General features: G+C 44.3%; 5 protein-coding genes across 10 annotated transcripts; 3 read left to right on the forward strand and 2 right to left on the reverse strand.

Annotated features, from left to right (window-relative positions):
- Positions 1-10: 10 nt before the first annotated feature.
- cfap410 (cilia and flagella associated protein 410) lies at positions 11-2,501 on the reverse strand. 2 transcript variants are annotated; one of them, XM_010866906.3, is made up of 7 exons: positions 2,208-2,501; positions 1,735-1,753; positions 1,504-1,550; positions 1,176-1,405; positions 913-1,093; positions 666-771; positions 11-558 (listed from the first exon to the last, which is right to left on the reverse strand). In XM_010866906.3, exons 1-7 carry the CDS (start codon positions 2,282-2,284, stop codon positions 370-372), a joined length of 849 nt encoding a protein of 282 aa, XP_010865208.1. In that variant the 5' UTR covers positions 2,285-2,501; the 3' UTR covers positions 11-369. The 2 variants fall into 2 exon arrangements, with proteins under 2 accessions (XP_010865208.1, XP_010865209.1); XM_010866907.3 differs by having other exon boundaries at positions 666-756; positions 2,208-2,500.
- A 2,356-nt stretch (positions 2,502-4,857) lies between these two features.
- Positions 4,858-7,987, forward strand: rpl37a (ribosomal protein L37a). Its single transcript, XM_010866895.3, has 4 exons — positions 4,858-4,962; positions 5,910-6,038; positions 6,218-6,300; positions 7,822-7,987. The coding sequence occupies exons 1-4, from the start codon at positions 4,960-4,962 to the stop codon at positions 7,883-7,885; spliced, it is 279 nt and encodes a 92-aa protein (XP_010865197.1). The 5' UTR covers positions 4,858-4,959; the 3' UTR covers positions 7,886-7,987.
- A 302-nt stretch (positions 7,988-8,289) lies between these two features.
- On the forward strand, positions 8,290-15,320 carry pecr (peroxisomal trans-2-enoyl-CoA reductase). Of its 4 annotated transcripts, XR_003781643.2 has the most exons (9): positions 8,290-9,177; positions 10,206-10,339; positions 10,419-10,584; positions 11,487-11,568; positions 11,698-11,794; positions 12,569-12,679; positions 14,431-14,542; positions 14,660-14,888; positions 15,032-15,320. XR_003781643.2 is itself a non-coding variant. In XM_029119058.2 (8 exons), exons 1-8 carry the CDS (start codon positions 8,982-8,984, stop codon positions 14,728-14,730), a joined length of 969 nt encoding a protein of 322 aa, XP_028974891.2. In that variant the 5' UTR covers positions 8,290-8,981; the 3' UTR covers positions 14,731-15,320. The 4 variants fall into 4 exon arrangements, 3 of the variants coding, with proteins under 3 accessions (XP_028974891.2, XP_028974892.1, XP_028974893.2); XM_029119058.2 differs by having other exon boundaries at positions 14,660-15,320; XM_029119060.2 differs by lacking the exon at positions 8,290-9,177 and adding an exon at positions 9,191-9,537 and having other exon boundaries at positions 14,660-15,320.
- Positions 15,321-17,099: 1,779 nt separating this feature from the next.
- ndufb3 (NADH:ubiquinone oxidoreductase subunit B3) lies at positions 17,100-18,878 on the forward strand. Of its 2 annotated transcripts, none has more exons than XM_029119061.2 (3): positions 17,100-17,178; positions 17,607-17,732; positions 18,661-18,878. In XM_029119061.2, the coding sequence occupies exons 2-3, from the start codon at positions 17,608-17,610 to the stop codon at positions 18,809-18,811; spliced, it is 276 nt and encodes a 91-aa protein (XP_028974894.1). In that variant the 5' UTR covers positions 17,100-17,178; position 17,607; the 3' UTR covers positions 18,812-18,878. The 2 variants fall into 2 exon arrangements, with proteins under 2 accessions (XP_028974894.1, XP_028974895.1); XM_029119062.2 differs by lacking the exon at positions 17,100-17,178 and adding an exon at positions 17,257-17,417.
- Positions 18,879-18,976: 98 nt separating this feature from the next.
- Positions 18,977-24,955, reverse strand: LOC105010391 (UDP-glucuronosyltransferase 1-1). The gene is made up of 8 exons (XM_013132237.4): positions 23,846-24,955; positions 23,228-23,440; positions 22,997-23,124; positions 22,537-22,630; positions 21,711-21,836; positions 20,989-21,076; positions 19,561-19,780; positions 18,977-19,430 (listed from the first exon to the last, which is right to left on the reverse strand). Exons 1-8 carry the CDS (start codon positions 24,740-24,742, stop codon positions 19,160-19,162), a joined length of 2,037 nt encoding a protein of 678 aa, XP_012987691.3. The 5' UTR covers positions 24,743-24,955; the 3' UTR covers positions 18,977-19,159.
- Positions 24,956-26,273: the final 1,318 nt, after the last annotated feature.

Here is a 26,273-nt window from a genome sequence, read left to right on the forward strand (position 1 = left end):
CAAATTTATTAAATAGTTTTTGCACATCAGCGTATGTTTATTTACACAAAACCGGTAGCAAGACATTGACTGTTATTAAGCCAGATCTCACACATTCTGGAGGCTGGTGGGGGGGGGGGGTACTGGGTGACAGGGTGGGGAGCGTGAGCTTGAGAAGGGTGATACTGTCCCTGGTCAGTAACTTTTAGGATTTGGGAGGTCTGTCCTGGAAGTGCAGGAAACTTCCCCTCAGCTACTCCTGGCTAGTCAGCAGAGACAAAGCTTCTAGACGTGACTGTGACGAATACCATCTGGGTATGTGTCAATGTGGGGAGACGGTCTGTTATTGGCGTGTGTCAATGTGGGGAGACGGTCTGTTATTGGCGTGTGTCAGTGCTGGATGTCTGTCATACTCTCTTTGGAGATTGTCAGAGTGTGTGTGTCAGTGATTGCCACTGAATGTGTCAGCTCTGGTTGTGTGTGAGTTAGAAGTCTATTCTGGGTTGCCATGAGAACAATGTGCAGCTCCTCTTCCTCCAGATCTTTCAGCAGCATCAACACCGCCTCCAGAGTGTGGGACTGAAAACACACGTCCTCACGTGTCACATGCCAGGATTTTACAGACACAGTACAGAACACATTTGTCTGTGAGTGTGTGTGTGTGTGTGTGTGTGTGTGTGTGTTACCTTCTTAGCTGCAGGTCGAAGCGTAGGAGAGGCGAGAGGTGGGAACTTGTCTCTGGGAATAGGCCTCATTCCCAACTGCTCCCGGATCTTACTACAGAGAGAAAGACTACAAGGTATTTTTTGGCAGAAAATAGGCAGAGGGTTTGAACTGAGGTTGAGTTTAGGTATGTCGATTAGGGCTAAGTTAAGTTTAGGCAGGTCCCCACAGGGACAGCAAGACGTGTGTTGATGAGGGGTTGAGCCTTACTTGGTCTCCTCCATACTGTAGTTTAGGGGGTCGTTCTCTGACTCTGCCTCTGCCTGACCATTGGTGGAGTTCAGGTTCTCTGGCTGGTCATTGGTGGGCAGCTGGTTCTTTGCTGAGGCAGGGGGTGTGGTTATCTCTTCCCCCTTCTCCAGAGCAAGAGAAAGCTCCTCCTCTGTCACCGCTAAACACACACAGATACACGCAATTATAACCATAACACCGAGCTATCATGGCCTCTGGACTACTCAAACACAGAAACAGACCCTGGTTGTCCAGTTTGTGTAGACGGGGCAAGCATCTCAGCACGTTAAGACGATATTGGCCCGCCTCCGTTCCGCAGCAGGGGTTCTCGGCCAACCAGAGTACTCTGAGGCGTGTGAGGGGGCGGAGATGAGAGAGCTCAGAAAGAGACGGGATCTGGTTCCGTCTGAGGTACAGCTCATTCAGACACACACACCCCGACAGAGCGGAGAGCGATGAAATCGAGTTGACGCTGGAGACCACAGGGAGACAAGACTAGGTTAATATGGTGTGATAATATTAACTTGTGAGCTCTACTTTCAAAGTGTGTGTGTGTGTGTGCGCACCAACCTGAGAGTGAGGACCTCAATGTGGGGTATCTGGGTAAAGATGGAGATCTAAGGAGAGCAGGAAAGGTGGAGAATGTAAAAAGGTTGAGGGAAGAAAGACAGGGGAGCATGATATACTTCAGAAAAAACTAGGTGGTCACCAGAATCCACTTCAACCAGGATATCTGATGTCAACTTGGCTACACTACAAGCAGTTAGAAGGCAAGAATAGTATAGGAAATATCATACTCACATCTGACAAATTGCAGCCCCTGAAAGATAAGAGACATTAAAGCAAGCAAGTTTATTTATAAAGTCATACATAGAAGCAATTCAATGTGCTTTACAAAAAAAAAGAAAAAATGTGAAGATAGAAAGAATAAAAATGAGATAAAAACATAGGAAGCTATAAAAGCTATAAGCTTAAGCGCTCAGTCATAGGCTTTTAACCTAGTCAAAGTGCTTTTAACCTGGATTTAAAAATGTATACGTTTGGGGCGTGTCTAAGATCTTCTGGCAATTAATTCCAATTGTGTGCAGTATAACTGCTAAACGCAGCTCGGCAATGTTTAGTTTGGACTCTGGGCTCTGCTAGCTGACATGAGTTCTTCGTGGATCTAAGAGCCTTGCTAAATAAACTAGCACATGACCATTGTCGTATAACAGTTGCATACTATATACACAGTTAGTGCCTTAATTTATCCATAGCATCACAGTGAAATCTACCAGCAGTTTAGTTTCTTCACGCTGTCCAGATCCGTGGCCTTAGCTTTGGCCAGAACCAGCTTCCGGGTTAGCTTCATCTCGAAGACGTGTAATGGAGGATTTCAATCTCTAAATATCCAAGTATCGGTGCAAACTACAAAATCGTAACAGCACTTCGCTCATTCATAGCTTCTGCTAGTCTAGACACTTGCAGCAAACATCAAATGTGTTTCCACCACGAACGCGCAGACGGGCGAGCTCTCGTGGCGTCTGTAGTTACCCGGCGGTTGTCATCCGGTTAACCCCTTGGATGCACACGCGCACTTACACACGCCAAAAACATCAAAAAGTGGGTCCGGAAAATAATTATCATTCGTGGTTATACACGGTGCTATTAAATATGAACATTAACGTTGTTACTAAATATAATTACTCCATAATAAACAGATCATCTTCCTCCCGTCTCCAACGTGAACTCAATCGCATTGCCTGCGTGGATGTTGCTGTAATTTATATAAATATTATGGTGAATAAACATATCTAGCCTACTTTATGATACTTTAATTCAGACTGTAGAATAAGTCGTTTTACTGCAGTTTCACTTTTTCTGCACTTAAACAAGTTAAATAATTACCTAGATCAATATCCCCTCGTCAAGTACACTCACGAAAAGTTGTCTCTATTTTTACTTATGGATGTTTATTTACAGTTGTACTCAAACGTTTGCATACCCTTGGGAGAATTGGTAATATATGTATCATTTTTAAAGAAAACATGAGTGAGCAGGCAAAACATTCATTTTATTTCTGGTGGGATTCATATTCAACTGTAGGTTATAACAGAATGGCACAATCATAAAACAAAACATGGCAATAAAGAAAAAAACTGAACTGACCCCAAAAGTCTGCATACCCTTAGTTCTTAATACTGTGTATTGCCCCCTTTAGCATCAATGACAGCATGTAGTCTTTTGTAATAGTTGTCTATGAGGCCCCGAATTCTTGCAGATGGTATAGCTGCCCATTCATCTTGGAAAAATGCCTCAGTTCATGCAAAGTCTTTGGTCATCTTGCATGAACCGCACATTTGAGATCTCCCCAGAATGGCTCGATGATATTAAGCTCGGGAGACTGTGATGGCCACTCCTGGATTTTTTGTGGCACTGACGCAGTAAATGCTTCTTTCTGACAACTCGACCATGCAGCTCATTTTTGTTTGACCTTGGCTTGGTATCAAGAGATCTCCAAATTTTCCACTAAGTGATTGAACAGTACTGCCTGGCATTTGCAAGGCTTTGTATATCCTTTTGCATCTTTATGACATTCCATTACCTTGTTACACAGGTCTTTTGACAGTTCTTTTCGGCTCCCCATGGCTCAGTATCTAGCCTGCTCAGTGCATCCACATGAGAGCTAACAAACTCATTGACTATTATACACAGACACTAATTGCAATTTAAAAAGGTGTGGGAAATTGACAATTTTTACCTCTGTGTGTCACCTTGTGTGTCTGTAATAAGGCCAAACATTCAAGGGTGTGTAAACTTTTGATCAGGGCCCTTTGGATGATTTCTGTTATCATTATGATTTAAAAAGGAGCCAAACAACTATGTGATAATATGTCTTGATATGATCATTACCTATAAATATAAGACAGTTTTTGCATATTTTCATAATCAGTGCCAGAATTTCACAATTTCTGCCAGGGTATGCAAACTTATGAGCACAACTGTAGCCTAACTGTATATCAGTCTCATTCACTGACTGTGAGGATTTCTTCCCCAATGTTCTTTACCGTACTGGTTCAACTGTAATGTTCAAGGGCTTTCTTGCATGAATACCTTGCTTTAAGTCCCCCACAACATTTCAATTGTATTTGCCTGGCCCATACCATACACCTCCATTTCTTCTTTTTGAGCAGCTGTGTAGCTTGGTTGTGTGTTTTGGAGCATTGTCCTTTTTTAAACATGGCATTACATTCTCCTCAAGAATTCTCTGAGTGAAAATTTGGCTGGAATTTGGTGGGACCCACTGTCCTTTGTATATTGATGTGATGGTGAAGGCATGGGTGTACTAACGTATTCTCATTAGGGAATTATATTTATTTTAATTACATAAATGTTTTCAAAGTATTTTTTGTGATTTTTTCATTTGGGTTACCTTTATCAATGAATGTGGTTAGAATTTAGATTAAATATCTGCGTCCAAGTATTTAAAATAAAAACAACTTTCCAGGGGATTTGTTTACCAAAAAAAAATGTATCCAAGCAAATACACACACACACACACACAGAATTTATCTGAAAATCCAACTTTCCATCCTCACAAGTGCAATAGTGTGTGATTTTCTGTCGGTTTTTGTATGTCTGTGATTTGTGTTAACACACACGATCTTGTGTAAAATGTGCTTCTTTGTGACTCTGCTATAGATCACACGTGTATATTAAAACGTTTCAAAATAAACTGTTTTTGTCCTACTTTTCTTGTGCATTTGAGTTTGTTGAGCATAGCTCAGGCGCCAGGGCTCTGAGTTTAATTCCCAAAGTGATCCATAATGAGGAATTATGAAAACGTAATTGATTGATTATGGCTCAGCTAAATTATATACAATATAGACAAGTGAGAAACATTTACCGACTTCTTTAGTTATCGATCATGCAGTCTCCGAAGTCACAAAACACCGCCAACATCCCAGAATGCAACACATTCCAGAGGGGTAAATTGCGCATGCGCCCTGTCTTCTTCCTCTTTGGACCTACGTCTCCTCAGCTACAATGGTGAGCCGAAATTGCCCTTTTCATAATCCTGGACAATCTAACTAATCCCAAGCGAGTAGTATTCGAATTGTGCATCTTATATCCTATTGAAATAATTATCCATCATATCCACAAGTTATTATGAATATTTTTGTGAACAAAATACTAGATGTGACATTAATTCCGTGCATATAGTTGTTAGTCCAAGCAAGGGCCGCTGCTATGTGCATGGTTCTCCGCTTTACACCATTTTCATTGCTGGCGTTGAGTTACACGAAGGTCGTACTAATTGTTGTGGAATGTTATGAGAAACCTTACCATACAGTAGTCACAATAACGTTACCCAAGTTTAGATTTAGATGTCGGCTCATGTTTTGCCCACTGAGCTACGCTGAAGCGGCTAATGTGAGCTAATGTTGAAGTCCCGGTAACTGCATGTTTGTATATTAATACCATGCGCGTTTGCCAGACATTTATTGTCCGGTTTTCTGTGCTGTCAACGCCAAGGACCATGAGTTAAATGTCATGCTTTGGTCTATAGTATAAATATGAATAAGTTACCTAACGGGTAAACTTGTTGGCCGTGTTTGGAAGTTCTCCTTCACATGGGAGATGGTCATGGCTTTATTAGTGTTTCTCAAACCTGGTCCTCGGGACCCAAAGGTGTGCATGTTTTTGCCCTAGCACTCGCATACCTGATTCAAATGAAAGACTTAATAGGGTTGATAACGTCAATCTAATGTGTAAGTGGTTGGGCAACATTTGAAACGTGTGTGTGTGTGTGTGTGTGTGTGTGTGTGTGTGTGTGTGTGTGTTAGGCCAAGAATATCCACCCCTTTGGGTACCCAGGATTGGGAAACACTTCGTTGTTTATAACAAGTTTAATGTCATAAGACTGCCTGGGTTTCTGTAGCTGTTTGCCATACATGTCCCCTTTGAGTAAAACAAGTTGGGTCCCTCTTCCTTAGGCCAAGCGCACCAAGAAGGTGGGGATCGTGGGTAAATATGGCACGCGTTACGGCGCGTCGCTCAGGAAGATGGTGAAGAAGATTGAGATCAGCCAGCACGCCAAGTATACCTGCTCCTTCTGCGGAAAGGTAAGATGTTCGAGAAGCCTCCATGAATCTGGCAAAACAACTAGACATCCACTTGTACAGTGCTCCTGTTGCAGTGTACAGTGCTCCTGTTGCAGTGTACAGTGCTCCTGTTGCAGTGTACAGTGCTCCTGTTGCAGTGTACAGTGCTCCTGTTTTACTGATGTTTGTTTGATGTGCAGACAAAGATGAAGAGGAGGGCCGTTGGTATCTGGCATTGTGGTTCCTGCATGAAGACTGTTGCTGGGGGCGCCTGGACATACAAGTAAGTTGCAAAGTGAAGTTTGTGTGCGCACGCCTGGGCACGCTTTGTCCATCCATCTAACGGTTGGCTGTCTCAAATCACTGCCGTTGAGTCCGTAGATCAATGTGTCGCAATTGACCCATGAAGCCTTGCTGTTAGGATCTTTCAGAGATGGCTATTGACCACAGTATTGAAGGGAACTAGGTGAAATCCCTTCTCAGACATTCTGGTGTTCTCCTAGAGGTCAGACTGGTCTTATGTCCAGCTGAGACGCTGTCCTGCAGGTTCCTATGTCCCTCCAGGCACTTGGCTTCCTAGCATTGTTCTACACCGTCACTGGCACTAGGTTGTTATATTATTGTGCTGGGGGACATGCTGGGGGACATGAGGGATGTACTACTAACTTTTCTCAGTTTCCTCCAATTTTAAATTTTAGAAGGAGATGAGGTCCTGGTCCACACCTGCGGATTACCTGGTTTGGGGGACCGTTGCTGTTCCTGTCCTTGTCCACCTGGTCATACTTCTGACCTAGTCTAAAATCAAATATACTCTGGATTTAGCCAAGAGAAATTTATTTATTATTCCAATTGGACTCTTAATATCTCACCCGGCACAGCCAGAAGAGGACTGGTCACCCCTCTGAGCCTGGGTCCTCTCTAGGTTTCTTCCTAAAATTCGACCTTCTTAGGGGGTTTTTCCTAGCCACTGAAATTCAACACTACTGTTGTTTGCTCCTTGGGGTTTAAGGCCGGGTGTCTCTGTAAAGCACTTTGTGACAACTGCTGTTGTAAAAAGCGCTTTATAAATACATTTTGATTGATTGGTTGTGTTGGTGTTATGTTCTGTGAGGAAATCCGTAAAGGCTTTGTTTGGTCCTCTTTGTCGGTTTTCACTGCCCTTGAAAGGCGGGTATTACAGCTGGCTTGGAACAAAAGGCTCAGTGTCAGCTGGAAGCAAGGGGACAACATTCTACCTGGTTGCTCTCGTCTGTGAATATTAATCAAGGCCTGTTAGGTGTGAAAATCAATGTTTTGTAATAGAGTATACCCCTGAACTGTGAATGATGCAAAAGTCTACATTAGGGGAGTACATTATGGCTGTTCCAATGTCCACCCTGATCTGACCAGTTAAGTGGCGGTGGTTTATCTTCTGATGGATGTCTCCGGTTGGATCAGCCAAAATGTAAATGACCCTGTATGTTAAGTCAGATTTGTCCATGGGTGTATCCCTAAGTAATTAAATGGGGCAGTTTTTAATCTCTGTGGCACGGTTACTGTCTCTCTGACTTGTTTTACGGACAAGTTAAGCCTAGTTGAAGCCAAACGCTTAATGCAAATTTCAGATTGGTAGACCAGGCCTTAAACCTTAGTAGGACGCATGCTGTGTTTTGGTTTGTAATCCTTGGAGTCCACAAGATGTGAGGTGTTATTAGGGTAATTTTTGCCATAGCAAATGGGTGTCTGCTTCTATTTTTGGGATCCTGTCTATCTCTGTACGATATACAAAAACGTTCTCTTAAATGGTTCAACCTTTCTGTTTCAGCACAACGTCTGCAGTCACAGTGAAGTCTGCCATCAGGAGGCTGAAGGAGCTGAAGGACCAGTAGATTCTTATTGGACCAGACTGTCTCTTGTTTTGTACAGTTTTTCTCCAAACTGGACGCTACATCGGGTCAAACAATCCACCGTAATAAAAGTTCAGAGCGGAACTACGGAGTCTGTCTTTCTGTTGCTCTAATTATCCTGTCAATTATCCTGTCTTGGTGTTTCTGGATGCTGTTGCCTTTTAAACAGGTTTTGGCTACTAGGATGAGCAAATCCATGAAAGGTAGCTGGTTCTTATCCCTGAGGCAGCAAAGTAAGAAATGTATGCCCTACAGAAAGGCATTTCATCCTAAATGTTGCTCCAAGTCAGAGAGCCTTACAGCATCTGCTATAATGATAAAACGTCATGTTCTGACCAACACATTTACCATAGTGATTCAGAAGTCCTCTGCCTGGGTATCGCCAAGATACTTAGTAATGGACAGGCACCAAATTAGTCATTCACTAAGGTGGTTTCAGGCAAATGTCTTCATAGGTATGTTAACCTGAGCAAGTGTATGAGTACGGTTTCCTAGAAATAGAGCAATGGCCACTGGTGGGTGGAACCTGTAAGCTGTTGCTAGCACTGGACCTTGAGACCCACAGGGAATTAAAATGTTTTCATGTAAATTGCAGTGGCTGAGAATAAAACCAAAAGAAACGTTTGCTACCGGGACAGCCAAGAACCGTTGTGGTAGGTACATCTAGGGTGTATTTTTAGGGTTGCAAGACGGTGAACAGCCCAGTGTCTTCTAATTATATGAAATATGTCAACGGAAGTAAGAGTGACAGTTTTCCTTCACACGTGTTTAGATGTTTAAAAGCTTTACTGTTCAGGAGTTGAGGGCGTACCCCCTACGTCTCCAGTCACAAAGTGCTGATTGGTCAGGGAGTACATTTTTAAGGAGAGTGAGGTGGGTTGAAAAAGGAAAGTAGACTTCGACGAGGTAACCAGTGTGGTTATACGTTTTAAGATGTTTACCTGGTCAGGTGAATGTACAGAGTGCCTTTAGAATATTATTGGGAAGGTCATTCGATGCCGTTATCAGTAACCTCAAACATTCTGGGAGGTGTATAAAACTTAAACGGAAGATCATTATGGCTGTCAAACCACGTTGAATGCTGGAGTGGGCGTCAAAACGCGCTCCTAAGTACGGCAGCTCACGTGACTTGTGGTACTTTAGTAGCGTATCCGGAAGAAACATGTCCGTTTCCAGTGTGTTCAGAGCTGGGTTATTCGACCACAAAGTTGCTGTTGTGACGGGAGGAGGCACCGGCATCGGCAAAGCTATCTCTTCCGAGCTACTGCACCTAGGTACATGAAGTGTGTGTTCTGACGTTTCATCTACGGTGTTTAGACATTGCAGGAGAAGCTTGGTGATCACATCAATGAAAATGAACTTTACCCTAGATACTTTGTTTGGGGGTTTCTTTAGCTTTGGGTCAGTGCAACATTGACAGCGACAGGTAGACAGTTGCATGCGTGTGGAAATTCATGCATTGATATCCACAACCCGCATTGAGTCCCCCACAGCATTTGGACATTGCAAACCCTAATTTCTTTTTTTTGCCATTCTGTTGCAGGTTTGTGTGTGTGTTTGGGATCATTGACCTGTTACCAGATCCATGTTTGGTTCATTTTAACAGATGACCTCGCTTTGTCAAGAATTCTCTGGTATTCATGGTTGACTAAGTTGACTGGTATACTTCGACATTGATTGTAGCAATAGAGACCTGTAGTTACATGGATGTTACCTTGAGGATACGTTGATGTTACCCGGGTGTTACCTTGAGGATACATTGATGTTACCCGGGTGTTACCTTGAGGATACATTGATGTTACCCGGGTGTTACCTTGAGGATACGTTGATGTTACCCGGGTGTTACCTTGAGGATACGTTGATGTTACCCGGGTGTTACCTTGAGGATACGTTGATGTTACCCGGGTGTTACCTTGAGGATACGTTGATGTTACCCGGGTGTTACCTTGAGGATACGTTGGTGTTACCTTGAGGATACGTTGATGTTACCCGGGTGTTACCTTGAGGATACGTTGATGTTACCCGGGTGTTACCTTGAGGATACGTTGGTGTTACCTTGAGGATACGTTGATGTTACCCGGGTGTTACCTTGAGGATACGTTGATGTTACCCTGGTGTTACCTTGAGCATACATTAATGTTATTGTGATGTTACCCTGGTGATACTTTGATGTTACCCTGTTTTTCTTTTTGAGATTTCCATCAGCTTTTGGGCTAAATTTGGTGGGATGACCAGTCCTATGTAAATTGTCTGTGGTCTGGACACAAAAGAAAATTAAAATTCTGTTTGTGTGTGTGTGTAGGCTGTAATGTGGTCATCGCTAGTAGGAAGGTGGGGCAGTTGGAGACTGCTGCCGAGGAGTTGAAAAAGAGTATACCCCCATCCAGTCATGGCAGGGTCACTCCTATACCCTGCAACATCCGCAACGAGGACGAGGTAGGACACACTATCAAACTCTTAGGAGATATACACTCACTTCCTTCTGTACATAGGGTACGTGTCTGTTTGTGTGTAGGTGAAGTCTCTTGTGCAGTCAGTGCTGAAACAGCATCATCGTATCGACTACCTGGTGAATAACGGAGGAGGCCAATTCAGCAGTCCAGCAGAACACATGTCTTCTAAAGGGTGGAAGGCGGTGATGGACACCAACCTCACCGGAACCTTCCACTGCTGCAAGGAGGGTCTGTCTGTCTGGATGTCTGCCTGTCTGTCTGTCTGGATGTCTGCCTGTCTGTCTACCTGTCTGTCTGGATGTCTGCCTGTCTGTCTACCTGTCTGTCTGTCTGGGTGTCTGCCTGTCTGTCTACCTGTCTGTCTGGGTGTCAGCCTGTCTGTCTGGGTGTCTGCCTGTCTGTCTACCTGTCTGTCTGGGTGTCTGTCTGGGTGTCAGCCTGTCTGTCTGGGTGTCTGTCTGTCTGTCTGGGTGTTTGCCTGTCTGTCTGGTGTGTGTCTGCCTCCCTGGGCGTGTCTGGGTTTGTGTGTGTCTGTGTGTGTGTGTCTGTCTGGGTTTGTGTGTGTGTCTGTCTGGGTTTGTGTGTGTGTCTGTCTGGGTTTGTGTGTGTGTCTGTCTGGGTTTGTGTGTGTGTCTGTCTGGGTTTGTGTGTGTGTGGGTGTGGGTGTGTGTGGGTGTGTCTGGGTGTGTGTGTGTGTCTCTCTGTCTGTGTGTGTGTCTGTGTGTGTGTGTGTCTGTCTGTGTGTGTGTCTGTCTGGGTGTGTGTGTCTGTCTGGGTGTGTGTGTCTGTCTGGGTGTGTGTATGTGTGTCTGTCTGGGTGTGTGTGTGTGTGTGTGTGTGTGTTTGTCTGGGTGTGTGTGTGTGTGTGTGTGTGTCTGTCTGGGTGTGTGTGTGTGTGTGTGTCTGTCTGGGGGTGTGTGTGTGTGTGTGTCTGTCTGGGGGTGTGTGTGTGTGTCTGTCTGGCTGTGTGTGTGTGTCTGTCTGGGTGGGTGTGTCTCTGTCTGGGTGGTAATCAGATAAAATAGATTAAACATCAACATCAAGTTCATGGGTGTGTGTTTGTGTAACCTCTTTTTGTGTAACCTTTGTATGTTTGTTTTTGTAACGTGTGTGTGTGTGTGATTCTGCAGTGTACACTGGGTGGATGAAGGAGAATGGAGGAGTGATCCTCAACATCATCGCTGACATGTGGAAGGGTTTCCCTGGCATGGCGTGAGTCTCGAACTCTCGCACACACGTTTCTCCTTCACATACATATATACATACATACTCTCCTCCTGTAAACACACACACACCATCTTTCTTTTTCGCTGACTCATGGTCCTTGTATTCTGTGTTCAGTCACACTGGAGCAGCGCGAGCGGGGGTAGACAACCTGACTAAGACCTTGGCTATCGAGTGGGCATCTTCCGGCGTCCGAGTCAATGCCATCGCACCGGTACGTGTGTTCTCCGTGTTTTACCGTGTCCTTTTCGTGTATTACTGTGTCTTTACCGTGATTTTACAGTCTCATGACTCTAGTCCGGCAGACCAACACAGTCTCATGACTCTAGTCCGGCAGACCAACACAGTCTCATGACTCTAGTCCGGCAGACCAACACAGTCTCATGACTCTAGTCCGGCAGACCAACACTGTCTCATGACTCTAGTCCGGCAGACCAACACAGTCTCATGACTCTAGCCCGGCAGACCAACACTGTCTCATGACTCTAATCCGGCAGACCAACACAGTCTCATGACTCTAGTCCGGCAGACCAACACTGTCTCATGACTCTAGTCCGGCAGACCAACACTGTCTCATGACTCTAGTCCGGCAGACCAACACAGTCTCATGACTCTAGTCCGGCAGACCAACACAGTCTCATGACTCTAGTCCGGCAGACCAACACAGTCTCATGACTCTAGTCCGGCAGACCAACACAGTCTCATGACTCTAGTCCGGTAGACCAACACAGTCTCATGACTCTAGTCTGGCAGACCAACACTGTCTCATGACTCTAGTCCGGCAGACCAACACTGTCTCATGACTCTAGTCCGGCAGACCAACACAGTCTCATGACTCTAGCCCGGCAGACCAACACTGTCTCATGACTCAAAGCCATATGGGAGATTCTCAGTACCCATTGGAGGAGAAGGTCAGAAGGGATTGACCGTGGTTTCCTCATCCAATGGGTGTTGAGGTGAGGAGGTATTTCCGCATCATGTCTTTCAGGGAACCATCTTCTCCAAGACAGCCATGGAGAACTACAAAGAATATGGACCAGCATTGTTTCAGATGTCGATTCCTTTCAGCCCTGCTAAAAGACTTGGGGTCCCAGAGGAGGTGTGTGTACACACATTCACATGTTGTTATTACAATACTTTAGTACCAGTATTTGATTTTGCTCAAATAAATATATTCCCTAACCCTGACACTTTATCCTTAATTACAGACTAAAATTACCAAATTGACAGATTTTCCTTGCTTTGTAAACTTTTGAGGATACTTGTACAAGTATACACATATCAGCCATAACATTATGACCACCTGCCTAATATTGTGTAGGTCCTCCTTTTGCCACCAAAACAGCCCTGAGCTATCGAGACATGGACTCCACTAGACCTCTGAAGGTGTGCTGTGGTATCTGGCACCAAAACATTAGCAGCAGATCCTTTAAGTACTGTGAGTTGCGAGATGGGGCCTCCATGGATTGGACTTGTTTGTCCTGCACATCCCACAGATGCTCGACTGGATTGAGATCTGGAGAATTTGGAGGCCAAGTCAACACCTTGAACTCATTGTTGTTGTGTTCCTCAAACCATTCCTGAACCATTTTCACTTTGTGGCAGGGCGCATTATTCTGCAGAAAGAGGCCAATGCCATCAGGGAATACCGTTGCCATGAAAGGGTGCACATGGTCTGGAACAATGCTTAGGTAGGTGATACGTGTCAAAGTAACATCCACATGAATGACAGAACCCAAGGTTTCCAATCAGAACATTGCACAAAGCATCACACTGCCTCCTCTGGCTTGTCTCCTTCCCATGGTGCATCCTGGTGCCATGTGTTCTCCAGGTAAGCACCGCTCACGCACCCAGCCATCCATGAGATGTAAAAGAAAACATGATTCATAACCTTCTTCCATTGCTCCATGGTCCAGGTTGCCCGACTGATCTGTGGCTACACAGCCCCATCCGCAACAAACTGTGATACACTGTGTGTTCTGACACCTTTCTATCAGTTCCAGCATTAACTTTTTCAGCAATTTGAGCTACAGTAGCTTGTCTGTTGGATCAGACCACACTTGCCAGCCTTCACTCCCCACGTGCATCAATGAGCCCATGACCCTGTCGCCGGTTTACTGCTTTTCCTTCCTTGGTCCTTTTGATAGGTACTGACCACTGCAGACCAGGAACACCCCACAACGGCTGCAGTTTTGGAGATGCTCTGACCCAGTCATCTATCCATCACAATTTAGTCCTTGTCAAAGTCGCTCAGATCCTTACACTTGCCCATTTTTCCTGCTTTTAAGACATCAACTTTGAGGACAGAATGTTCACTTGCTGCCTAATATATCCCACCCACTGACAGATGCCATGATAACGAGATTATCAGTGTTATTCACTTCACCTGTCAGTGGTCATAATGTTATGGCTGATGGGTGTATCAGTGTTATTCACTTCACCTGTCAGTGGTCATAATGTTATGGCTGATGGGTGTATCAGTGTTATTCACTTCACCTGTCAGTGGTCACAATGTTATGGCTGATGGGTGTATCAGTGTTATTCACTTCACCTGTCAGTGGTCACAATGTTATGGCTGATGGGTGTATCAGTGTTATTCACTTCACCTGTCAGTGGTCATAATGTTATGGCTGATGGGTGTATCAGTGTTATTCACTTCACCTGTCAGTGGTCATAATGTTATGGCTGATGGGTGTATCAGTGTTATTCACTTCACCTGTCAGTGGTCATAATGTTATGGCTGATCATTGTATTTGTTACACACACCTTTTCTCTGTTGTGTGTGTATGTGTGTTTATGTGTTTGTGTGTGTGTTTGTGTATGTTTATATGTGTGTCTATGTGTTTTTAGATCTCTCCAGCAGTGTGTTTTCTATTGTCTCCTGCTGCTTCATTCATCTCTGGAGCCACTCTAAGGGTCGACGCCGGACAGAGTCTCTACCACGCTATGTGGCAAATACCAGGTAGACACACACACACACACACACAGTATGTCACTTGCAAATGTTCACATGCATTTCATTCTACATTGTGTGTGTGTGTGTGTGTGCTTGCATGCCTGTGTGCGTGTGTGTGTGTAGACCACAGCGCATGGCCTGAGGCTCCTGAAGGAGAGAACCTGAATGCGCTGAAAGACCTGCTGAAGTCCTAGTCCAAGCTCTAGCTACATACGGAAACACGGTTGTCGCTACGGACACAAATCATCGCTGCGGACACAAATCATCGCTGCAGTAACATGCCCATGGAAACCGACAGATGTTTGTAATTGGGAGATGAAGAGTTTCTCAAGACCTAGTACATTTACTTGGGGTGTGTTCATTTTGTCATTCAGTTATTTGTAAAATGTGTCTAAAGTGAAACAGACTGAACACACCCAGTGTTGTTTGCACCTAATGTTTCTTTGGGAGTATTCCTGTGGACTCAGCTTCTGTCTGTCTGTCTGGTCTCTACAGCCTATTCACCTACATATCCTGTACATCACTGTAAATGACTGATATTATCAAACCCAGGAGGTTAGCAGAGCAGAGCTGGAATGGTGGAGGATCGTGTCATTTCGCACAGAGGAGATTTAACAGGTGTCCCACTCCAGTACCAGTCAGCCATGATCATGCTTGTTTCCTAGTTCACCCTTCAGATGTAGGTAGCATACAGATAGCATACTACATGTGGTTGAAATGTTGTGTGCTTCTACTCAAATTGCCTACAAAACCAAATACATAAATTGTTTTGAAAATTAATCAATCAAATGTATTAATGAAGCCCCTTTTATATCAGATGTTGTCACAAAGTGCTTTTACAAAACACCCAGCCTGAAACCCAAAGGAGCAAACAACAACAGTGTTGATGCACAGTGGCTAGGAAAAAAATACTTAAAGGGGGTGAAACTTAGGACCAGTCCTCTTCTGACTGTGCCGTGTGAACTTTTTATGAGTACAAATTGTAGTAATTAATAACTGAATGTGGTGTGTGTCTCGAGTCTGTAAAACAATCCTGGTTGGAAGCGTGGCCAGATGGACAAGGACATGGACAATCTGGGGGAGGAATGGTCAGCGGAGGGCAGCTGGAATCATCTTGATCTACAACACAACCAGGAGGACAGGGACAGCTACGAGTCTATCCAGCCTGGTACTCCTGATGTGTGGTCCACGACCTCATGTCCTCCTAAATTAAGATGGAGCAGGAGACTGACAATTTAGAGAGCACATTCCTTAGATTAACAAGGATTGACAATGGAGAAGGAGAACTGCTCCCCCGGCACAGAAATATAGCAGCTTAAAACAGTTAAATGAATGTTATGAAGCTGTGTTCTTTTTGCTGTGAGTAGGAAACCATTTTTTATAGCGGAGAAATGGACTGTCCAGAGCTGTAGGGACCGCAGAGTTATTGGTGAGGTGGATTTCTGACCTCTCAACTCGGCTCACATACACACATGAACATGTGAATATTAAGCAAGAGCTGCAATTAATATTTTACTCCTGAGTCTTACACAAAAGAACCACTCTTCCAGAGGAACTCGAATCACACCTCACTAGAATCATTGAACATAATACCTTCTGAAACTATTTAGACACCTTCACTTTTACACACAATATCTCATAATGACAAAGTTGAAAAAAGTTTTCAGAAATTTGTGCCAAATTATGGAAAATGAAAAACTGAAATGTCTCCTACATAGGTTTAGAACTGCGATAAATCCGAGCTCAGATGTGTCATTTGGTGATCCTTGTTTTTTCTATAACTTTATTACAGTCCACCTATGGCAAATGTAATTGTGGAGTCATGGATCTGAGGAAGGTTACCAAGATTCCCTAGAGCTGGCGGTCTGGCCAAACGAAGTAACTTGGTAGAGCTGGCGGTCTGGCCAAACGAAGTAACTTGGTAGAGCTGGCGGTCTGGCCAAACGAAGTAACTTGGTAGAGCTGGCGGTCTGGCCAAACGAAGTAACTTGGTAGAGCTGGCGGTCTGGCCAAACGAAGTAACTTGGTAGAGCTGGCGGTCTGGCCAAACGAAGTAACTTGGCAAGAAGGGCATTGGTTAAGGAGGTGACTAAGAACGCAAGGGCCACTGCAACAGAGCTTTCGAGTTTCTCTCCAGAGATGGTGGAACCAGCATGAAGGACAGCCATCCATCGGATGTTAGCAAAGTTGAACTTTAATATCCGTGACTAACATTTGTCAGATACATTTTGTATGTTGTGTATCAAACTCGATTAGGGTTCCCCAGTTGTGTTTTCGCTGTTACAAAATACAAATTTTTAATGCTGACTGTTCTATTAAATCACATCAGTGGGGGAAGAGAAATATAATATAACGCTGCAGTCCCGCTGGCTAGCTCAACCGTTCTCTCCTGAATAAGAGTCGCGTGCATAGAAAGTATAACAACTATTACTTCAAGCGATTTATGAACTTAGACACATTTTAGATATACACATTTTATTCCCATATACCGCATAAACACTGCAATGTATGCGCTTCACAAAGTCGAAGGAGAATTAAGTTTGTTCCCTCCGTTGTACCGTAGAAGCGAAAAAGCCGTACATCAGCAGGAGTTGTCGTGGTTCTTCATCCCCAATAGAGGTCACAAACAAACAAACAGACAGGTAACTACATGGATTATATAGTGTGTATGGAAACTGAAATACATTAACTCTAATTACTATTGAAGACTAAGATTAAATTATTGATTAATGACTGTCATTGCTACTTCCAGATGTCCACTGCTAAAGTAGTTGCTAGGTAGCAGCTAAGAATCTAACCTCATCTAGCTAAAACATGACAATGTCCATAAAGTATTTAATATTGGACGGATGGTCAAAATATTTGACTAGATGTAAATCAGGTACTGTTGACGTGTGCTAGCTTTAAGGTGTATGTTCGATGTTACACAGGGCGTTAATGTTTTTGTGAACTATCTGCTATGTAGCTAACGCTAGTTAGCTATAAACATATCGAGATGAACTTCTAACAAGCAAACTTACAGTGAGCTGTACAACTCAAAACCCTGCGTGTGTGTGTGTGTGTGTGTTAGGATGGGAGGAGACCACGGGCACAAGCTGCACATGCCAGACTACAAGCAGTGGAAGGTAGAAGGAACACCTCTGGAGTTCACCCAGCAGAGACTGGCAGCCAGAGGACTGAAGGACCCGTGGGCCCGGTGAGTGTGCGTGTACGTGATTGATACAGTGAGGATTGTAGATAAACACATGCACACAAACAAAATAGACACACCTGGTTTTTAGTTGTTTTTTCAGTTTGTGGGATTGTTCTGATGGGTGTACTACATTGCAAATTAGGTGTTAGCTTGGTAACCCTTTTCAACCTTTCGGGTATTGTATCAGTGTGGCTCACCTTATAGCCAGGTACATTTTCTATAGCATAGTTTCCACAGGAACTAACCTGATTGGTCAGGTTAAGTGGAACCAAACTCCACTAACCTGAGTTAAAGGTGCGCTCAGGTCACTTGATCATCCAGCTGAGAAGTTCACCATTACAAACAAATCATTATTATTTTTTTGGCAAAACAGGAGTGACATCTGATTGTAGCCTATCAGAACAGTTCGTCCTTCCCACCAATCCATCTGCTGAACAACTGACTGTTTATTGTAATTGGTGGTATGTCTGAGACAGTGAGACCACTCTTTTGACCCCAGTTTTTAATTACTAAGGGCCGGGTTCACAGACACAGATTGAGCTATGTCTAGGACAATTTTTTTTTGAGTTCAATAGAAAACTCCATTGAGCTTGTTTTAGTTCTAGACAGTTTTTGAAGAAATTAGACTTTTTTTTATACTCAGATGTAGTAAAACAGATTTTATTAATCAAATTGTTTTGGTCACTTTCACTAAAGGAAGTTAACATAGTACAACATTTGTATATTATTTTTGTGGGATTGAATTAAAATATGGTACTCACTCAGCATTTCAGTGTGTTTTTGTCTGTATTTCATGTGCCTGTGTTTTGAATGCACCCCAAGAAGCTGCTGCTTCTGACGGGACTAATTGAGATCCAGATAAACATGCAATGTTTCCTTCCTCTCTCTCACCCACAGTGATGAATGTTTCCCTCCCCTCTCTCACCCACAGTAATGAAGCATGGAGGTTCATGGGAGGTTTCAGTCGTCCCATAACCCTGGGAGATGTGTTGCTGAGGGGATTTAAATGGGGCTTTGCTGCCTTTGCCGTGGCTCTGGCTGTAGAGTACACTCTCTTCCCACCAAAGAAGTCTGACCACTGACACCCTGACCCACGCCAGGAAGCATTTCCAATGTATTTTCTGTATAATAAATGTTGAGTGATTTGATCTGCTGACTGGCTGGTTTCTATTAGTTTGGTTAGGATGAGTCCTGCTGCATCTCTCTCTCCATCACAGCTTTGCTTTTCACTGTTTTACCAATGGTACACCTGGGCTGCATTCATGCAGAGTCTTGTCTTCCTGTTTGTTTACTGTTGCCAAACTTGAACTCTTGTGAATGAGATGTGATATTTTCTACTTATTCCCAAAATATTGTATTGGGATCACTGATATACCCAATTTCTATAGAAACACAGAAAATTGAAGGAGAATGTTGATCTGTGCTGCTGGTCAGTCCTGCTTTCTCTTCCTGGTTATCCTTCGAATACACAACGACAAACATTTCACAATCACAGTGACAATGGCTATCACCACGATGACCAGTAGGCCCAGCACATCCAGGCTGTGATACTGGAACCAGCTGAGGTCCTGGGCTGCCACTCTCAGATGTCCCGCGCCTTTATTGCGCATCACAAACTCTGTCCAATAAACCGAGAGCTCCAGAGGGTCAATAGGGCGGTCCTTGTGGATGGCAGAGAGCTTCAATAGGCTGGACTTATACCTACACACAGAAAGACACACTGGACAATCAATCTTGAAAGGTTTTGAATTAACAGTACAGGGAATGAAGACAAACACGTTGAATTAAAGCAAAAGACAAACACACCTGAATACAGGTAAGGTAGTCTCACCTGGTGTTGTTTATGACCTCATCCAGAGCCTGTATAAGTGTTTCCATGGTGACGTGGTTAATGTCCAGGACCATGCCAGCTCCCTTACCAGCCAATCGGTGGGCGTTATCATACTGGTCGCCAAACAGTGGCAACATCACCATGGGAACGGCGTGACACACCCCCTCGTACAGCCCATGGGTTCCAGCATGGGTCAGGAAGGCCCGGGCACCACTGTGAGCTGATAGACAGACGGGCAGACAAGACAGGTAGCCAAAGGCTTGGTCATCCTGGTCCTTTACTTCAGGGATAACCCATCAGTCAGTTAATTACATCTCACTCAATCACATATTAGTCAATCACATCTCACTCAATCTGTCATTTCTTTAAATTTTGGAGGGAGATTTTGAGATCATTCTGAACACTGTGACATACCCAGCAGATCATTCTGAACGCTGTGACATACCCAGCAGATCATTCTGAACACTGTGACATACCCAGCAGATCATTCTGAACACTGTGACATACCCAGCAGATCATTCTGAACACTGTGACATACCCAGCAGATCATTCTGAACACTGTGACATACCCAGCAGATCATTCTGAACACTGTGACATACCCAGCAGATCATTCTGAACACTGTGACATACCCAGCAGATCATTCTGAGATCATTCTGAACGCTGTGACATACCCAGCAGATCATTCAGAACACTGTGACATACCCAGCAGATCATTCTGAACGCTGTGACATACCCAGCAGATCATTCTGAACGCTGTGACATACCCAGCAGATCATTCTGAACGTTGTGACATACCCAGCAGATCATTCTGAACGCTGTGACATACCCAGCAGATCATTCTGAACGCTGTGACATACCCAGCAGATCATTCTGAACGCTGTGACATACCCAGCAGATCATTCTGAACGCTGTGACATACCCAGCAGATCATTCTGAACACTGTGACATACCCAGCAGATCATTCTGAACGCTGTGACATACCCAGCAGATCATTCTGAACACTGTGACATACCCAGCAGATCATTCTGAACGCTGTGACATACCCAGCAGATCATTCTGAACACTGTGACATACCCAGCAGATCATTCTGAACACTGTGACATACCCAGCAGATCATTCTGAACGTTGTGACATACCCAGCAGATCATTCAGAACACTGTGACATACCCAGCAGATCATTCAGAACACTGTGACATACCCAGCAGATCATTCTGAACACTGTGACATACCCAGCAGATCATTCTGAACACTGTGACATACCCAGCAGATCATTCTGAACGCTGTGACATACCCAGCAGATCATTCTGAGATCATTCTGAACACTGTGACATACCCAGCAGATCATTCTGAACGCTGTGACATACCCAGCAGATCATTCTGAACACTGTGACATACCCAGCAGATCATTCAGAACACTGTGACATACCCAGCAGATCATTCTGAGGCAGCCACTTCATCAGCTTCACGTTGTCTGGAATGTGATCAGGAACTGACCCGGTGTACCGCCACAGGACCTACACACACACACACACACATATACACACACACACATATATACACACACACATATACACACACACACATATATACATACACACATATACACACACACAGGTTAATGTTCATGGTCGTTTTTTGGTGGGTTGGTCTAAATCTGAATGTGATCTGAAAGGGTATGAGAGTGATACCTTCTGGGGTATGAGAGTGATACCTTCTGGGGTATGAGAGTGATACCTTCTGGGGTATGAGAGTGATACCTTCTATGGTATGAGAGTGATACCTTCTATGGTATGAGAGTGATACCCTCTGGGGTATGAGAGTGATACCTTCTGGGGTATGAGAGTGATACCTTCTGGGGTATGAGAGTGATACCTTCTATGGTATGAGAGTGATACCTTCTGGGGTATGAGAGTGATACCTTCTGGGGTATGAGAGCGATACCTTCTGGGGTATGAGAGCGATACCTTCTGGGGTATGAGAGTGATACCTTCTGGGGTATGAGAGTGATACCTTCTGGGGTATGAGAGTGATACCTTCTATGGTATGAGAGTGATACCTTCTGGGGTATGAGAGTGATACCTTCTGGGGTATGAGAGCGATACCTTCTGGGGTATGAGAGTGATACCTTCTGGGGTATGAGAGCGATACCTTCTGGGGTATGAGCGCGAAGGCCTGCAGGAAGATATGTGTGATGTCATCTGGTAGAGAAGACACTGTGGTGCCCAGAGAGAAAACTATGAAGCCATTCTCCCCGGATACCCACTGGTTCAGCTCCTACGCACACACACACACACATACACACACACACACACACACACTAATGTTAATACAGCAGTAGCATTGTTACTGGTCTTTCAGACAACTGGGAGTTGGTTAGGTGATAATTCCTCATGAAGGACAACCCAGGTCTTTCCATACTGTCCAGCATTGTGTTCAATTTAGACCTAGTACAACCCACAGCCCAGGTCTGATTGACAGGCTTAGTACAACCCCCAGCCCAGGTCTGATTGACAGGCTTAGTACAACCCCCAGCCCAGGTCTGATTGGCAGGCTTAGTACAACCCACAGCCCAGGTCTGATTGACAGGCTTCGTACAACCCCCAGCCCAGGTCTGATTGACAGGCTTAGTACAACCCACAGTGGGAGGCTTCAAGTATCTCGGTGCATCTTTACTGAAATAAAAACAGGTTTCCCATTTCAGATCTAAATCTTCAGACTGCGTTTGGGTTCTCCCTTTCTGAATTAACCTACACCTAGTTGTCCTACTTGCACTGTTTCAGGTGATGCCACTGCTTTGTAGATATGTGGACAACACTACCAGAATTATTTAAATTAAACCAATAGACAGGACAGACCCATGGGCCCTCAGCATCTTCTGAGGATGTAGGTGTCCACTGTGCGCACACACACACTCACACACGCACACTCAGACACACACACACACTCACACACTCACACTCAGACAGACACAGACCTGGGGGAGAGGGTTCCTGACATGGCAGTTGATTCCTCCCACCAGCACCATGTTAGGCATGAGGGGGCGAGGAAACTCCATTGTGAAGTCATACCTTAGATCCACAGCCAACAATAAGAACAACATGCCCTGTTAGTGTACATATGTGTATGTTTTCAATCCAATCCAATACAAATGAATTTATAAGGCACATTTAAAAACAACCAGGTTGACCAAAGTGCTGTACGTTCACATAAATCAATCAGTAAAAACAAATAAATAAATAACAAACAATATTGACTCTCATACTGAGTTAAAATCCAGTGAGTAAAGGTGAGGTTTTTTAGTCAGGTTTTAAAAACAGGAAGACTGGGGGCTAACATGGAGAGGCAGTTCATTCCACAACCTCGGGGCCGTGACTGAAAAAGCTTGATCCCCCCTGTTCAGTGTGTGTATGTGTGTTTGAGCATGTGAATTGTACCTTAGTAACCAGATAGCGGAGTCTGCCAGTACCTCAGCCACGCCCACTTCCTCTCCAAGGAAACGATAGGCCAGCTGGTCAAAGCGCCAGAACATCAGTCGGCACAGCAACGGCTCCACCATGCTCACCTAGAGGATCAGGTGAAAAAGGACTGATTATGTGGGAGTGCATGTGCGTGTGTGTGTGTGCGTGCGTGCGTGCGTGTGTGTGTTTTCTCATCAGTATCCTCACCAGTACATTGACGACTCGCTGTGAGAAGCTCATGGTGTCTGTGTGTCGAGTTAGGAAGCGTGGCACGTAGGAGGGAGGAGAGGGGCAGGCAGCGGAGACCAGGTCCTGACCACAGGGGAGCCCTCTCAGCAGACACACAGACGGAATGCCCAGATGCCGGGCGATCAGGTTCCCTGTAGGCACCAGGGGGTCTGTCAACACTGCATCAAAACCCTGGACAGGGGAGGATGTTCAAACACAAAGGTTCACAGGGATTCTCAAACCTTGTAGGGTCCCGGCCCATTCTGTGATGACATGTTCATTAGGGGTTTCCTCATTTTCAGAAATCAACTTGTGTGAGGTAAAAATATTGGCACTCATGCATAATAAATATTTCTTGATGACACATTTTTTTCTTCAGTTTTCTCTCAATTCAATGTTAGATACATGTGATTTTTTTTATTGTAAGATCAAGCTGATTAACAATATCAACAGTTTCTTTACAGTTCTTTCTTTTCATATTTACCCTGGATGCTGCATTTCATTTTGACATTTTGCAGAGAGAAACTTTGGCCACGTCTCTGGTCCCCACATGTGTAAAGTGAAACCGGAGTCACAAACACAGGACTGTAGACTGACCTGCTGTTCCAGGGATGTGATGAGTGTTGAGTTGAACAGCAGGCTTTCAGCTGTAGTGTGAATGAACGATGAGATTTTCTGAATATTAGCAAAGCGTTGGCACATCCGCTCCACCAGTGGCAGTTTGTTGGCACGAATGTTTTCTTTAGAATTGTCCATCAGCTTGTCTACCATTTCCTGGTCATAGGGGACAGGATATGACACGGTCTTGTAGTGTCTGCTAGGGCCCAGACGAATGCTCACCTCCGGGATCACTACGGTAACCTGATGTCCACGACGACCCATTTCCTCGGCAATGGCCTTAATCCCAACCCAGTGGCTCCCATCCATCGGGATCACCAGCAGTCGCCCAGAGAAACCGCCGGAACCACCCACACCAGTTATCTTGTTACCAGTATCTACGGTTGGACCAGTTATCTCTGGGCTACTAGTACGACCAAGCTGACTACTATCAATGGTAACATTAGTATTATTGTACTCTCCAGTTAAAGTAGTGTCCCCAGAATCTCCAGTTAAAGTAGTGTCCCCAGAATCTCCAGTTAAAGTAGTGTCCCCAGAATCTCCAGTTAAAGTAGTGTCCCCAGAATCTCCAGTTAAAGTAGTGTCCCCAGAATCTCCAGTTAAAGTAGTGTCCCCAGAATCTCCAGTTAAAGTAGTGTCCCCAGAATCTCCAGTTAAAGTAGTGTCCCCAGAATCTCCAGTTAAAGTAGTGTCCCCAGAATCTCCAGTTAAAGTAGTGTCCTCAACTTCATGGTCGGTTTTACTGCCAGTCTCAGTGCTACTGCTACTCAGTCCAGACCCTCTCCCACTACCAGAACCAGCATCTCTGGACACACTCTGCCCCGGGGCAATAGTCAGTAATAGCAGACACACACTGGCCACTGCTCTTACCCCCATCTCTCACCTCTTGCCCTCTCTCAGCCTTTGATAAGTTACTCCAAGTTACACACAAGTGAAGCTCCTTTGATTTTTGTTTTCTCATGTAGTTGTTACTAAAATGTTTGCACTCCCTACTGTAAGTTGTTCTGAAAATGTGAATGCCGTCTTTCAGCTTGATATTCTGACAGTTGCTCAATCTGGACTTCTATTTGTCGCCCCCTTTACATTCTCTCTGTTATTGTCCTTTGGACTGAATTCCAGTGAGGAAACATGTGTCATGTAGGAACGTTCCTGTGATTGATTCACTCAGTGGGGCAGAGTTTGCTATTGAAACTGAGTGGACCTTTGACCAGTGTTACTGCTTGTCCCTATGTTAGGGCTTGTTTACATTCCGAGAGAATGAAATGCTAGATACACCTGTCTTAACCCTAACCCCTAACCCAAATGAAAGGCTAGATACACCTGTCTTAACCCTAACCCCTAACCCAAATGAAAGGCTAGATACACCTGTCTTAACCCTAACCCCTAACCCAAATGAAAGGCTAGATACACCTGTCTTAACCCTAACCCCTAACCCAAATGAAAGGCTAGATACACCTGTCTTAACCCTAACCCCTAACCCAAATGAAAGGCTAGATACACCTGTTTTAACCCTAACCCCTAACCCAAATGAAAGGCTAGATACACCTGTTTTAACCCTAACCCCTAACCCAAATGAAAGGCTAGATACACCTGTCTTAACCCTAACCCCTAACCCAAATGAAAGGCTAGATACACCTGTCTTACTTCACAGCCATTTTCGCAGTGTTTGAATTTACACTGGCATGTTTGAGATGCACCACACATCAAAACTATGAAATAACAAATATAATCATAACCAAAAAAGTGTTAAATCTAAATACATTTATATTTAAGAGCCTTCAAAGTACCAACCCTTTGCCTTGATGACAGCTTTGTAACGCTCTTAGCATTCTTTCATTCAGATTCATGAGTTAGTGACTTGGAATGCATTGAAAAAAACTTAATTTGTGGAATTTGTGAAATGAACTGATAGTGAACCATCTTCTGGGTATAAACTATGCAGCATGTCACCAAGAGTTCATGCTGCTTAGTGTGTTGTCATCTAACAGTCACCAAGAGTACCTGGTGGATGTTAGATGACAACACTGTTAAGCTTGAACGGAAAGGTCACATTGACAGCATGAAATTGAAAACCATGATTTTTCAGACCATTCATTTATTTATTTATTTGTTTAAATATGTTGATTATTCTACAGTCATCAGCATCAGAGGTCTTCATTGGCCTACCAGATTGTCCTTGATTTCTGAGCTTCCTTCTTTTTAATAATGCAATAAGTCTAAGCTTTTAGGTGTTTCATATTTCTTAGCCTTGTAATTACTTCCTTGACCTTCATCAACAACTCTTTCGTCTCATGTTGACAGACACCAACATCTGACCCCAGGGACAAATACAAAGCCTAGAATCAAGACTGCATATTTGCTGAGTGAATTGGGAAGTAAGCTCAGGCCTTTACAATTCATATTTGAG

This window comes from Esox lucius, chromosome 3 (assembly GCF_011004845.1).
Source record: "Esox lucius isolate fEsoLuc1 chromosome 3, fEsoLuc1.pri, whole genome shotgun sequence".
Lineage (NCBI taxonomy): Eukaryota > Metazoa > Chordata > Actinopteri > Esociformes > Esocidae > Esox > Esox lucius.